The 16,233-nt window shown below is 43.4% G+C and overlaps 1 protein-coding gene across 2 annotated transcripts in view; it reads right to left on the reverse strand.

Moving 5' to 3' along the window:
- LOC120551357 (rho GTPase-activating protein SYDE1) overlaps positions 1 to 16,233 on the reverse strand; it is a 37,820-nt gene that overhangs the window by 6,461 nt on the left and 15,126 nt on the right. The window contains exons 5-13 of one of the 2 annotated variants that reach the window (XM_039788752.1): positions 10,907 to 11,157; positions 9,617 to 10,058; positions 7,637 to 7,969; positions 6,415 to 6,610; positions 3,046 to 3,209; positions 2,253 to 2,369; positions 1,874 to 1,962; positions 1,197 to 1,334; positions 418 to 544 (exon numbers count right to left, since the gene is read on the reverse strand). In XM_039788752.1, coding sequence (XP_039644686.1) covers positions 418 to 544; positions 1,197 to 1,334; positions 1,874 to 1,962; positions 2,253 to 2,369; positions 3,046 to 3,209; positions 6,415 to 6,610; positions 7,637 to 7,969; positions 9,617 to 10,058; positions 10,907 to 11,157 — 1,857 coding nt within the window. Of the gene's footprint in view, positions 1 to 417; positions 545 to 1,196; positions 1,335 to 1,873; positions 1,963 to 2,252; positions 2,370 to 3,036; positions 3,210 to 6,414; positions 6,611 to 7,636; positions 7,970 to 9,616; positions 10,059 to 10,906; positions 11,158 to 16,233 lie in introns of both variants that reach the window. The other variant, XM_039788751.1, reaches the window with a different exon arrangement.

Consider the following 16,233-nt stretch of genomic DNA (forward strand, 5'->3'; position numbering starts at 1 on the left):
GCGTTCACTGACCTGTAAGTCTTCAGGTACCTGCCCCCCAGCGGTGAGTTCACTGACCTGTAAGTCTTCAGGTACCTGCCCCCCAACGCTGCATTCACTGACCTGTAAGTCTTCAGGTACCTGCCCCCCAGCGGTGCGTTCACTGACCTGTAAGTCTTCAGGTACCTGCCCCCCAACGGTGCTTTCACTGACCTGTAAGTCTACAGGTACCTTCCCCCCAGCGGTGTGTTCCCTGACCTGTAAGTCTTCAGGTACATGCCCCCCAGCGGTGCGTTCACTGACCTGTAAGTCTTCACGTACATGCCCCCTAGCGGTGCGTTCACTGACCTGTAAGTCTACAGGTACCTGCCCCCCAGTGATGTGTTCACTGACCTGTAAGTCTTCAGGTACATGCCCCCCAGCAGTGCGTTCACTGACCTGTGATGACGTTAATGTCCGGGTACAGATCCTCGCTGAGACACACAGCTGAACTGTTCCTCTCGAACCAATCACGGAGCTCCTTCTTCACCGCCGCAGAACCACACAGTCTGTACAGACCCACCACCTGACACACAGACAGGCAGACAGACAGGTTAGAGAGACAGACAGATTAGAGAGATAGACAAACAGACAGGTCAGAGAGACAGACACAAAGGTTAGAGAGACAGACAGACAGGTTAGAGAGACAGACAGACAGACAGGTAAGAGAGACAGACAGATATACAGTTTAGAGAGACAGACAGACAGGTTAGAGAGACAGACAGGTTAGAGAGACAGACATAAAGACAGACAGACAGGTTACAGAGACAGACAGACAGGTTAGAGAGACAGACAGACAGACAGACAGGTTAGAGAGACAGACAGACAGACAGAGACAGACAGACAGGTTAGAGAGACAGACAGCTAGAATAACCGACCATGTCTGGTAGCTTCACCTTGGGAGAGTCATGTTCTTCCCGTCTTTACTGTAAACTCTGACTCTGAACCCAACGCTAAAAATAAACTTTTTCCACAGCGAGCTATTTTTATACCTCAATTTCAGACATCCCAAAACAGCCAGCTGTTAATCTATGATGATTTATCAGCAGCTGTTAATCTATGATTATTTATCAGCAGATGTTTACCTATGATGATTTATCAGCAGCTGTTTATCTATGATGAGAGGATTTATCGGTGAGCTGACAGTGAGACAGATAAAGCTATAAACGTGGAGATACCTTAAGTCCCCGTCGTTCTATCTCTGCCACACATTTCTGGATCAGCAGTGGGACGGGGGACGCAGAGCCTTCCTTCTCCACCAGGTTGTGCAGATCGACCCCGAACACGTTGGCAGGACCGGAGCAGTCACTGCTGGGCTGTGGGGGGGGGATGAAATATTAGATGTAACACATGCCTCTATTTTTATATTTCTGGAGTAATACTGTCAGTAATTTGTGGTTGACAGACAGGTTAGAGAGACAGACAGACAGACAGACAGGCAGACAGGTTAGACTCGTTTTTAGTTTTTATATTGCTGGAGTAATACCGTCAGTAATTTGTGTAATTTGTGGTTGTAAATGGTGACTTTGATTCATAAAAGCTCTACTGAAGGACATGGTGTCTATGAGAACAGATGAATATGGATGTAAAAGGAACATGTCCGTTAGTTCCTCCACAGCTGAACTCTAACTCTGAATATTGACAGTTTTCTCATCATGATTAAGATGTTTTATTTATTAGTATTGCTGTGTCCTTGCGTGTCCCACTGTGTGTCCCACTGTGTCCCTGTGTGTCCCTGTGTGTTCCACTGTGTCCCTGTGTGTCTCACTGTGTACCTGTGTGTCCCACTGTGTACCTGTGTGTATCACTGTGTCCCTGTGTGTCCCACTGTGTCCCTGTGTGTCCCACTGTGTACCTGTGTGTCCCATTTTTCCTGCAGGGACAGTTTGACATAAAGTAGTCCTCTGGGCTCCAGCTTCACACAGAGCTGCTGACTGCGACTCCCTGAGGACACAACCATTCATATCTTACCCAGAACAGCATTATCAGGCCAACTCAGATTCTACTGACACAGAATTCAGCAGATTCTGCTGACACAGAATTCAGCAGATTCTTCTGCAGAATTATCCTCTGAATTTCCTGCCGAATTTTAAATCAATCAAAAAAAATCCTGCAGATTTTCATTCTGGATCCCTGCAAAGATCTGCTTCTGTTTGATTCTGTTTGGGTCTGTTTGTTTATGATTTATTTAAACAGTAAAGGTGAATTGGTAAAGTCACAAAACTGTGTTGAACCTTTAAAGAGTGGAGGTATGGAGACGCCACCGAGGCCGCAGACTCTGTTTCTGATTGGCCCCGTGGAAGTCTGATCCGTCCCCGATTTAGACCCGCTCACTGCTGCCGCTTGACTGGCTGCAGAGACAGAAACCGACATGAAAACTCAGACTGAACACACACATTTCAAGAAGCTTCACCAGTAGCTTTGGGTTTGGTCCAATAACATCAAGATTCACTTTTACACAATCACTTTTCTCCATCTGCAACAAGTGGGTTTACCTGGGGTTAACTAGTGGTTTACCTGGGGTTAACTAGTGGTTTACCTGAGGTTAATGAGTGGTTTACCTGAGGTTAACGAGTGGTTTACCTGAGGTTAACGAGTGGTTTACCTGAGGTTAATGAGTGGTTTACCTGAGGTTAACAAGTGGTTTACCTGAGGTTAATGAGTGGTTTACCTGAGGTTAACGAGTGGTTTACCTGAAGTTAACTAGTGGTTTACCGGAGGTTAACTAGTGGTTTACCTGAAGTTAACTAGTGGTTTACCTGAAGTTAACTAGTGGTTTACCTGAGGTTAATGAGTGGTTTACCTGAGGTTAATGAGTGGTTTACCTGAGGTTAACTAGTGGTTTACCTGAGGTTAACGAGTGGTTTACCTGAGGTTAATGAGTGGTTTACCTGAGGTTAACTAGTGGTTTACCTGAAGTTAACTAGTGGTTTACCTGAAGTTAACTAGTGGTTTACCTGAGGTTAATGAGAGGTTTACCTGGGGTTAATGAGTAATGAGTTTAACTGGGACACATACCAGGATTACCTGGGGTTAGCACCACGATGCGTAGCTGGCGTGCTCGCTCTAGCTGCAGGTGGAAGGCGTGGTTCAGCGGGTGGGAGGAGCCTCGCAGCGTCAGCAGCGACGTTCTCGCCCTCGTCACGCCGTCGATCTGGATGGCGAGGAAAACGTCTTTACTGTCCTCGGACCTGAAAGGAAATGCAGAAATACCTTTTATCTTTCCTGACAAACAACAGTAGCAATGTGAATGTAGCCAAAAGTGTGATTTATGCTTCTGCGTTAAATCTACGCCGTGGCTACGTACGTAGGTACGTGGAGATACGGCGCTCGTCTGTGGCTTGGCAGAATTGCATTTCTCATTTCACAGTAACGCATAGGGAGACTCTCACTATGACTCTAGAGTCGCTACTAGCTCTGAAGATAATCATGCCGGCCCTGCTATTCTCTTAAAGCTACATTGTGTAAGAATTTCTCCCATCTAGCGGTGAAATTGTATATGACAACCAACTGAATATTACTTTCTAGCCCCTCCCATTCTGAGTGCGTTTTAAGTCCTACGGTGGCCAAACCTGAAATGATCTCTTAGTCTCTCCATCGTTTACACACAGCTGTTCTAGCCACTCCAATATTAACTTTGGTCTTGTTGCTTTGCCTGTCATTTAATTCTCTTTTTCGCTTCCTTGGCGACACCGTTACACGTCCTAGAGAAAAGGTGTGATGTTCCATTTTCAACTGGCTTTCAAATCTGCCGGAAGTCATGAGTAATCTCCCCCTGGCATTCATCACGCTGACACTGAGTGTAAGAGGGCGAAAGGTGGAGGTATGTCTCTCTTTGACTAATGTATTATAAAGGTGGAGGTATGTCCCTCTTTGGTTAATGTATTATAAAGACGGAGGTATGTCCCTCTTTGGTTAATGTACTATAAAGGTGGAGGTATGTCCCTCTTTGGTTAATGTATTATAAAGATGGAGGTATGTCCCTCTTTGGTTAATGTATTATAAAGGTGGAGGTATGTCCCTCTTTGGTTAATGTATTATAAAGATGGAGGTATGGCTCACTTTGGTTAATGTATTATAAAGGTGGAGGTATGTCCCTCTTTGACTAATGTATTATAAAGATGGAGGTATGTCCCTCTTTGACTAATGTATTATAAAGGTGGAGGTATGTCCCTCTTTGACTAAAGTATTATAAAGGTGGAGGTATGTCCCTCTTTGGTTAATGTATTATAAAGATGGAGGTATGTCCCTCTTTGACTAATGTATTATAAAGATGGAGGTATGTCTCTCTTTGGTTAATGTATTATAAAGATGGAGGTATGTCCCTCTTTGGTTAATGTATTATAAAGATGGAGGTATGTCTCTCTTTGGTTAATGTATTATAAAGATGGAGGTATGTCCCTCTTTGACTAATGTATTATAAAGATGGAGGTATGGCTCTCTTTGGTTAATGTATTATAAAGATGGAGGTATGTCCCTCTTTGACTAATTAAAAATTTTCTCTTTGGTTAATGTATTATAAAGATGGAGGTATGTCCCTCTTTTGTTAATGTATTATAAAGATGGAGGTATGTCTCTGGTTAATGTATTAAAAAGATGGAGGTATGTCTCTCTTTGGTTAATGTATTATAAAGATGGAGGTATGTCTCTCTTTGGTTAATGTATTATAAAGATGGAGGTATGTCCCTCTCTTTGGTTAATGTATTATAAAGATGGAGGTATGTCCCTCTTTGGTTAATGTATTATAAAGATGGAGGTATGTCTCTCTTTGGTTAATGTATTATAAAGACGGAGGTATGTCTCTCTTTGACTAATGTATTATAAAGACGGAGGTATGGCTCTCTTTGGTTAATGTATTATAAAGACGGAGGTATGTCCCTCTTTGACTAATGTATTTTAAAGATGGAGGTATGTCTCTCTTTGGTTAATATATTATAAAGATAGAGGCGCTACATGGTGGCCGTCTTGCTCGTATGTATTCTGAATGATTCTGAATGTCAGATTCTACGAGAATACTTTGATTAGTTGGTGGAAGTAATTACACATGAATGAGCACATATTTGTGAAAGAACAAAGAGCTTTTTGCTAAGAATCAATTACACAATGTAGGTTTAAAGATAACGGCGCACACACCAACGCACCAGTATATTTATTTTTTATTTTAATTTTAATGTTACCTTTATTTAACCAGGAAGAGACTCATTGAGATTAAAAATCTCTTTTTCAAGAGGGTCCTGGCCAAGACAGGCAGCAGTACAACCACACACACAGTACATACACACACACACACACACACACACACAATACACTAAAACACTAAAAACCTGAAACAACTGAAACAGCAAATCCCTCAAAGTCAACCAGAATCCTAAACACAACAGGCAAAACATCTTCAGCCAGAGTTGGCTGCCTCCAAGTCAATCAACATCCTCTTAAAAGCGACCAATGAGACCAGCTCAGTAAGTTTCATGGATTTCTGTAACTAGTTCCATGTATAAACTTCAGGCCACTAACGTAGGTACGGAGAAAGCTCTGCGTGGAGCCTCCACTGAACTCTGTATTGACTGTATTATGTGACTGTAAAACAGTGACACTAGTCCCCCGTGTGAGTGTTAGTGTGCAGAGGTGTCAAGCAACGAAGTACAAATACTTAGTTACCTTACTTAAGTAGACATTTTGGGTATCTATACTTTAATGGAGTAATTATTTTACAGCATACTTTTTACTTCTACTCCTTACATTTTCACACAATTATCTGTACTTTCTACTCCTATTTCAGTTCAGCTTGTTTTCATTCCGGCTCGTCATCGTTAAAAAAAAACACACACACAAAAACCCCTATCCAGATAAATCACTCCATCCAGAGAGATTGAATTTGATTGTGGTTGAATATAAACATATACCATTCAGACACCATATTGGTTTGTACGCGATCCATTGCACCATTGCACAGACCTGGTGCTAATACAGCACCGGTGCCTTAACGACCGTTATCTACCGGACCGAATAGCAACGCGGATTTCGGTGCCTTATTTAGGTGCCACTTAAATGACTGCGCTTGTCTCTGTTGCTGCCGTTGTCTGAAAAACACAGACGAGATATGTCACCTTTTTCAGCCCTTCTTAGTTTGCAGGTATGATTTTAATATAACATTATTATAGTCATTATAGCCTTTAGAATTTTTTTTTTTTGTGGAGGTGGGATAGTGCAGCATAGGCCCCTGTGGGGGCTAAGCTTTTGTCCTTAATGGCATTTTTTCCCCCTTAGATTACTTTTATACTTTAAAACTTGAGTTGATACTTCAACTTCTACAGAAGTCTTTTCAAACCCTAGTATCTGTACTTCTACTTGAGTAATGAATGGGAATACTTGTGACACCTCTGTTAGTGTTTCTACCTGCTGGTCTTGATCTGGTCCAGGCGCAGCAGATGCACCGTCAGTAACCCCGTCACCCGCTGGCTGCATCTCGGGGGGTCGGAGCCCACATACAGGCGGAACGAACTCACGTCGCACGCCTTTACCTGGGAGGTGGCGATGGGAGGGGCCTGTTGCCGTGGCAGCAGCTCGGGGGAGTCCCCATCGCTCAGATAACCTGAATGGAAAACTAACATTTTATATTTGTAGCTGCAGTGATTTCAACTCAAACGATAAGTTCAGCGACGATGATGGCTGGAGGCTAAAGTGTGGAGATATGGGGAAATGTCGTGTATCATCGGTGGAAAAGTGCTGAAATAAAACAAGATTTGTACCTTAATGTGTAAAGTTGTAATTCCTTTTTGTTAAAATGGATTTTTATAAAATTGGTTTTGAAAAAAGTATCGTTCAAGAACTGGTAGCAACGTATTCTCCTGAAAGGGGTTTGTACAAAAATGTATAATGAGATTAGATTAGATTCAACTGTATTGTCAATGTGCAGAGTACAAGTACAAAGACAATGAGATGCAGTTTGCGTCCAACCAGAAGTGCACAAAAAGCAGAAAAGTGCAACGTGTTATACAGTTTCGTCCTAATGTTTACATTCGCACAGACACATTCACACACATACATTCACACAGATACATTCACACACATACATTCACACATATATTCACACATTCACACACATACATTCACACAGATACATTCACACACATACATTCACATACATTCACACATATATTCACACATTCACACAGATACATTCACACATTCACACAGATATATCCACACGTATGATATCTTAGGAAACTAAGCGACAACTGGCTGGTCACGTGATGCGTCTACAGTGCTCCGTCATAACAGTTTACCCGATAAAAGGAGCTGCCGGTCGTTTCGACATTACAGTGAAGTTTAGGAGACAAGAGATGAGCTTCATGCAGCGAATACAGATACGTTTTGATACCAAAGTGACTACATAAGTTTAGGAAAAAGATGTTGGTTTGGATTAAAACACTCCCAAGGAACAGGCATTTCCTGGTTGAAAGTCTTTGTTTTCCCTGGGACCTGGTCTAAAAGTCCCAAACATCCCCCCCTGACCTGCTCCACACACGGCCCACAGCGCTCTCATACAGCAGCAGTCAATACAGCAACATACGGAGCTTTTGTACGAATGGTTCATGAGAACAGGCTGAAACTTTACCTCCTTTGGCCGAGCGTCCTCTGGATGATCGGCGCAGCGGTCTGGCTGGAGGGGCAGAGCTGTCCAGGTGATATCTGCTGATCACATTCTGATTGGCCGACGATGATGATGCGTTTTTACTGGCTGGCTCATCGGCGCCCGCCCGGCTGTCGTTTTCCTGCCGGTTGGCTCGAGAGGAGGAGCGAAGGCTGAGTTTGCGTCGCAGCTCAGGAAGTTTCTTCATCTTCAGGGAGAGTTTCCTCACCGTACCAGGAGACCTCAGCCTGTCAATCACACTGCTGGACACGCCCCCTTTCTTCTGAGAGGAGGGGCTAGAGTCTGAGGGGGAGGGGTCTGAGGGAGAGAGATACAAAAGCTGTGTTCGTACACTGTTTCCTCATTCAGTTACTCACTATGCCCTACATAGTGTTTATTAAATGGTTCACTATATACATTCCCCTAAAGGATTATTAGGAACACCCTACTAATACCGTGTTTGAACCCCTTTCTCCTTCAGAACTGCCTTAATTCTTTGTTGCATTGATTCAAAAGGTGCTGGAAGCATTCTTTAGAAATGTTGGCCCATATTGAGAGGAGAGCATCTTGCAGTTGATGGAGATTTGGGGGATGCACATCCAGGGCACCAAGCTCCCGTTCCACCACATCCCAAAGCTGTTCTATTGGGTTGAGATCTGGTGACTGTGGGGGCCATTTTAGTACAGTGAACTCATTGTCATGTTCAAGAAACCAATTTGAAATGATTCAAGCTTTGTGACATGGTGCATTATCCTGCTGGAAGTAGCCATCAGAGAATGGGCACATGGTGGTCATAAAAGGATGGACATGGTCAGAAACAATGCTCAGGTAGGCTGTGGCATTTAAACGATGCCCAATTGGTACTAAGGGGCCTAAAGTGTGCCAAAAACATCCCCCACACCATTACACTCCCACCACCACCAGCCTGCCCAGTGGTAACAAGACATGATGGATCCATGCTCTCATTATGCTTATGCCAAATTCTGACTCTACCATCTGAATGTCTCAACAGAAATCGAGACTCATCAGACCAGGCAACATTTTTACAGTCTTCAACTGTCCAATTTTGGTGAGCCCATGCAAATTGTAGCCTCATGTTCCTATTTTTAGTGGAGATGAGTGGTACCCGGTGGGGTCTTCTGCTGGTGTAGCCCAGCCGCCTCAAGGTTGTGCATGTTGTGGCTTCACAAATGCTTTGCTGCATACCTCGGTTGTAACGAGTGGTTATTTGAGTCAAAGATGATCTTCTATCAGCTTGAATCACTCGGCCCATTCTCCTCTGACCTCTAGCATCAACAAGGCATTTTCACCCCCCAGGACTGCAGCATACTGGATGTTTTTACTTTTTCAGACCATTCTTTGTGAAACCTAGAAATGGTTGTGGGTGAGAATCCCAGTAACTGAGCAGATTGGGAAATACTCAGACCAGCCCGTCTGGCACCAACAACCATGCCACGCTCAAAGTAGCTTAGATCACCTTTCTTTCCCATTCTGACATTCAGTTTGGAGTTCAGGAGATTGTCTAGACCTGGACCACACCCCTAAATGCATTGAAGCAGCTGCCATGTGATTGGTTGATTAGATAATAGCATTAACGAGAAATCTTACAGGTGTTCGTAATAATCTTTAAGGTGAGTGTAGGCTACAACAGACCCTCACTGAAAACATCGTAGTGTGTAACAGAGGCATTATGTAAACAAACAGAAACAAAAGAACTTCTAATACGTCCCTGAAACTAACATTCAGGAGAATGGTAAAAGGTAGTATATTATACATGTTTACACCTGGCGTCTACACTACTGCAGCGTTTACACCTGGCGTCTACACTACTGCTACGTTTACACCTGGCTAACCCTAACTACTATGGCCACTAGAGGGCGCCGTCACTTCCTAAATATAGGTCAGAATGATGCTGGAACAAACCACTTATGGGGCGTTTTTCAGGGGAAGAAAGTCTCGTCTTACCTGTGTTTTCTGTTGTGATGTCATCAGTCTGGTGGCTAACACTGGGGTTGGCGCCGTCTAGTGGACCGTCACTGCTACGACTCCTGGCCGCCCCTCTCTCCCCCATCTCCTCCCTCCTCCTCCAGATGTCCTGGCTGCGCGGCCCGGCGGCGTCCTCCTCCTCGGGGATCGGGTTGTACCAGATGTTGCTGCTGCTCTCCTGCTGCAGCCCGCGGGCCTCCTCTGAAGCCTGGGTCTTTCCTGAAGACAGCACCCAGGCTCGGCTGCTGCGGTCCAGGCTCTGGAGATACATACGCTGGCCAGAGAACTTGTTGCTAACGGGGGAGCCACCTCCCGACTGGGGGGCTTCCTGCAGGACAGGGGTCGAACTGACCAGAAAACAGGCGGCGCTGGTCGTGTCCCGGGCCGGACTAATGCACGTCCTATTGCCACACTGCTCGGTCTGGGCGGAAGAACAAGAAGTGGGGAGTCAAAGAACTGAAAGGAAAGGTCAAAACACAAGGTGCTAGCGAGCTACACGCTGAAAATATCAAGTTCTGAAGAAGATGTGGTTGGTGCAACAAGGCAGGCCTGCTCGGTTCTTTCAGGGAATGATTGTAAAGATTTAAAGCGCCCATATTATGCTCATTTTCAGGTTCATAATTTTATTTTAAAGTTGTACGAGAATAGGTTTACATGGTTTAATTTTTAAAAAAACACCATATTTTTGTTGTACTGCACAGCTCTCTCTCACTGTTGCATGCTAACGCTAATATGCTAACGGTTGCGGTTAGCCAGTTCGTTTTGGCTAGTGCCTTAGAAAGCCGTGCAGATTCTGACCAGCTCACCAGGAGACTGAAGGCAGGACACATTCAGAAACCATATCTCACTCAGAACACCATGGATGGGTTTTATCAAAGTTTGTATGTGTGTGGAAGCACCAGAGACACAAAATAACACCCCAAATCCTAGAAAAAAGTGATTTTTTTTCATAATATGGGCACTTTAATAAGAATATGTTAGATAATTTCTTCTCTAACTGGGAGGTTTTATAAAGAATATGTTAGATCATCTCCTCTCTAACTGGGAGGTTTTATAAAGAATATGTTAGATCATCTCCTCTCTAACTGGGAGGTTTTATAAAGAATATGTTAGATTATCTCCTCTTTAACTGGGAGGTTTTATAAAGAATATGTTAGATCATTTCCTCTCTAACTGGGAGGTTTTATAAAGAATATGTTAGATCATTTGAGCTTAGCCCCGCCCAGGACCGTTGTGATTGGTTGATAGAAACCCAGAGCATTGCTGTACCTTCTCCTGTGCTAGCCTCTGACTCCAGGCCTGCCCAGTTGCATCCTGGGATATCCCCGATGGTCGCTCCCAGTCAGAGTTTCTGGGGGCGGAGCTTGACTGCCGCGCCCACGACTGTTTCTTAGCAACCGTGATCTGGTTCTGTGGAGGCGAGGGGGGGTCAGCGGCATCCGCCAGGAGGGGAGGGTGGGCCGTCTGCATTGCTGGTAATGATGGAGTCTGGAGGACAGCGTCAGACTTTACTGCAACATCTGTAGGACACACACACACACACACACACACACACACGCATGCACACAGACACACACACACACATGCATGCACACAGACACACACACGCAAGCACATGCACACACACACGCAAGCACACGCAAGCACACACACACACGCAAGCACACGCACACGCAAGCACACGCACGCAAGCACATGCACAACACACACACTCAGACACACACACAGACAGACAGACAGACAGACAGACACACACACACAAACACACAGACACAGACACACACACACACACACACACACACACACACACACACAGAATTAATGTAATAGTTGATGACTAATCCATTCACCTCTGCAGCTCAAACATAAACACAAACAGTTGTTATGAATGAATGAATGAATGAAAGAATGAATGAATGAATGAATGAATGAAAGAATGAATGAATGAATAATCCTGTTGTTCTGTAGCTGCTCCATGTGGGAATAAAGAGTTCTTTATGAGAAGATGTCCGATGACACTTGGGTTAAGTCCAAAATTCTGAACCATCCTAAAATGTTTTCCTGTTAGAAAGAAGCCAGAGCAGTTACATGTGGACAGAGACTACCTCTGATGGTCTGAGCCAGGCTCACTGGTCTGGTCCCTGGGAGGGTTCAGACCACCAGACTACCTCTGATGGTCTGAGCCAGGCTCGCTGGTCTGGTCCCTGGGAGGGTTCAGACCACCAGACTACCTCTGATGGTCTGAGCCAGGCTCGCTGGTCTGGTCCCTGGGAGGGTTCAGACCGGGGATTGTCTATCTGTCTGTCTGTTTGTCTGCATGTCTGTCTGTTTGTCTGTCTGTCTGTCTGTCTGCATGTCTGTCTGTCTCTCAGCATGTCTGTCTGTCTATCTGTCTGTCTTTCTGTCTGCTTCCTCACAGCTACGAGTACACAGGAAGTGATACTCTCCAGAGGTCAGCCTCCACTTCCTGTCATCTGACTGCAGCCAAACACCCTGACTATGTGTGTGTGTGTGTCTGTGTGTGTATCCGTCTGTGTGTGTGTGTGTGTGTGTGTGTGTGTGTGTGTGGTCTGTGTGTGTGTCTGTGTGTGTGTGTGAATATTAAAGCATGTGTTTTTAATTTCCAGAAGCCTGAGAAACACTGATGATGACGAGGATAAACAGCTGTGAGTGTGCAGAATGAACTCTCTGTGTTTAAACACACTGCTGTCTATTCACTATTCATTTCAGTCTTAAAATAAACACACACACACACACACACACACAGACACACAAAGACACACACAGACACACATATAGACACACACACACAGACACACAAAGACACACAGAAACACAGACACACACCACACACACACACAGACAAGGCAAGCTTTAAGACCCTAAGACTACATGTGAAGTTTCTGAATGAGGTCGTTTAGTTTTGGCTTCACTTTTTCTACATTTTCTTTTCAAAATCTTTAAGAACTAACTTTATTTATTAACATCATTAAACTTCAGAAAGTATTAAAAAGTATATCCAGACAAAAGGTCTGAGAGAAACAAAGTGAAGATTAAAGCATGAACACAAACACAAGTCTGAACCTGATAGTGAATTTAAATCGTCGGTCATTATCGAACAAGACAACAAAGTCAGCAAACTATAAACAGGAAGTAACCACACACACACACACACCACACACACACACACACACACACACACACACACACACACACACACACACACACACAGGTCTAATGACAGGAAGTGACCCAGTTTCATTCTGCAGGATGCTTAACATTAAACACGTGTGAAGATGTTTCCCCCTCAACGTCATGTGTGTATATATATATATATATATATATATATATATATATATATAAAAGATATAATACATAAGAAGAGCAGCGTTCACTGATACTTCGGGCGCCTATCCTGCACCCGGTTAGTTTAAGACCGACCCACGTCGTTTAAATATCAAATACATCTGGACTTACAGGGAGGTGTGTTCAGATGCATTCTGGTCTTACAGGGAGGTGTGTTCAGGTGCATTCTGGTCTTACAGGGAGGTGTGTTCAGGTGCATTCTGGTCTTACAGGGAGGTGTGTTCAGGTGCATTCTGGTCTTACAGGGAGGTGTGTTCAGGTGCATTCTGGTCTTACAGGGAGGTGTGTTCAAGTGCATTCTGGTCTTAGAGGGAGGTGTGTTCAGGTGCATTGTGCTGGTCTTACAGGGAGGTGTGTTCAGGTGCATTCTGGGCGTGCTGGTCTTACAGGGAGGTGTGTTCAGGTGCGTTCTGGGCGTGCTGGTCTTACAGGGAGGTGTGTTCAGGTGCATTCTAATCAATCAGTCAATAACGCAGCATTTCATTGTTATTTTAACAGAGCATTAGTAAAATGCTCCTAGGCTCGTGCACAGCGCGTGCACACTATACTTGTTACACACACAGGGACGCACAGCAGCACACACACACACACACACACACACAGCAGCACACACAGACACACACAGCAGCACACACAGCAGCACACACATGCAGAAGATTACAAATATAAATATTAGGGTGTAAATCCTCCATCATAATAGCAATGTCTAAGGTCCAAACGCGCCTGGCTTTTAAAGGGAATGGGAGATGATCTCTGATTGGTTGATTGCATGTTACGCCCAAAACACACCTCTGATTAATGATGACACTAAGTCCAACCCTTTAGAACCATGCACCCGGCGCACGGACTGTTTTGTCCACCAATAAACTAACAAAAGTGGATTTGGACACACCCTAAACACACCTGCAACAGGCGCTTCACGCTGTGACCTCAGATCATTAAAATAGGGCCCTACCAGTTTGAAACACAAAATGACCTTTTTTTTCAACGTTTGATGAGTAGATTACAGTTGTCTTCCCCATCCTCAACAACAGAAACCCGGTCTCAACCCAGACATCATGTCCAATTCTCTCAAATTAAAACCCACCTCACCTTTAACTACAAAATTGCATTTCCTGCAGAAAAGCGTGTGAATGCTAAAAGCAGAAAAGATATCAGTCACTCACTAAGAATACATGATGAAATCAGAAAAGGTCTGATATAAGAAACTTAGACAGTGAAGCTGGAAGTCTGTGGGATAGGGTTTAGTCGGCATTCGTTTAAAACATGTTAGTGTAACTGTAAAGAAGTTTAGCTTTCTGACATTTATGTATGTTCTCTGACTCTAGAACACATAAACAGATGTTCTCTGACTCTAGAACACAAACAGATGTTCTCTGACTCTAGAACACAAACAGATGTTCTCTGACTCTAGAACACATCAGACTGATGTTCTCTGACTCTAGAACACATGAAACAGATGTTCTCTGACTCTAGAACACACAGAACAGATTTTCTCTAACTCTAGAACACATGAAACAGATGTTCTGACTCTAGAACACTTCTCTGTCTCTAGAACACATGAAACAGATGTTCTCTGACTCTAGAACACACAGAACAGATTTTCTCTAACTCTAGAACACATGAAACAGATGTTCTGACTCTAGAACACTTCTCTGTCTCTAGAACACACGAAACAGATGTTCTGACTCTAGAACACATCAAACAGATGTTCTCTGACTCTAAAACACATAAAACAGATGTTCTCTGACTCTATAACACATCAAACAGATGTTCTCTGACTCTAGAACACATACACAGATGTTCTCTGACTCTAGAACACATCAAACAGATGTTCTCTGACTGTAGAACACATAAAACAGATGTTCTCTGACTCGATAACACATGAAACAGATGTTCTGACTCTAGAACACATCAAACAGATTTTCTCTGACTCTAGAACACATAAACAGATGTTCTCTGACTGTAGAACACATAAAACAGATGTTCTCTGACTCGATAACACATGAAACAGATGTTCTGACTCTAGAACACATGAAACAGATGTTCTCTGACTCTAGAACACATGAAACAGATGTTCTCTGACTCTAGAACACATGAAACAGAAGTTCTCTGACTTGACTCTAGAACACATACAACAGATGTTCTCTGACTGTAGAACACATAAACAGATGTTCTCTGACTTGACTCTAGAACACATACAACAGATGTTCTCTGACTCTAGAACACATGAAACAGATGTTCTCTGACTCAAACACATGAAACATATGTTATCTGATTCTAGAACACATCAAACAGATGTTCTCTGACTCTAGAACACTTCTCTGTCTCTAGAACACATAAAATAGATGTTCTGACTCTAGAACACATCAAACAGATGTTCTCCGACTCTAAAACACATAAAACAGATGTTCTCTGACTGTAGAACACATAAAACAGATGTTCTCTGACTCGATAACACATGAAACAGATGTTCTGACTCTAGAACACATCAAACAGATTTTCTCTGACTCTAGAACACATAAACAGATGTTCTCTGACTGTAGAACACATAAAACAGATGTTCTCTGACTCGATAACACATGAAACAGATGTTCTGACTGTAGAACACATGAAACAGATGTTCTCTGACTCTAGAACACATGAAACAGATGTTCTCTGACTCTAGAACACATGAAACAGAAGTTCTCTGACTTGACTCTAGAACACATACAACAGATGTTCTCTGACTGTAGAACACATAAACAGATGTTCTCTGACTTGACTCTAGAACACATACAACATATGTTATCTGATTCTAGAACACATGAAACAGATGTTCTCTGACTCTAGAACACATCAAACAGATGTTCTCTGACTCTAGAACACTTCTCTGTCTCTAGAACACATAAAACAGATGTTCTGACTCTAGAACACATCAAACAGATGTTCTCCGACTCTAAAACACATAAAACAGATGTTCTCTGACTGTAGAACACATAAAACAGATGTTCTCTGACTCTATAACACATGAAACAGATGTTCTCTGACTCTAAAACACATCAAACAGATGTTCTTTGACTCTAGAACACATCAAACAGATGTTCTCTGTTTCTAACACATCAAACTGATGTTCTCTGACTCTAGAACACATCAAACATATATACTGTAAACCAGCTATTCAATGAGAAAGGTATGTTGAGTTTTGAAGATCTAAGAACTAGGTTTGAGGTCCCTAGGACATCCTTTTT

Source organism: Perca fluviatilis, chromosome 21, assembly GCF_010015445.1.
Source record: "Perca fluviatilis chromosome 21, GENO_Pfluv_1.0, whole genome shotgun sequence".
Taxonomy (NCBI): domain Eukaryota; kingdom Metazoa; phylum Chordata; class Actinopteri; order Perciformes; family Percidae; genus Perca; species Perca fluviatilis.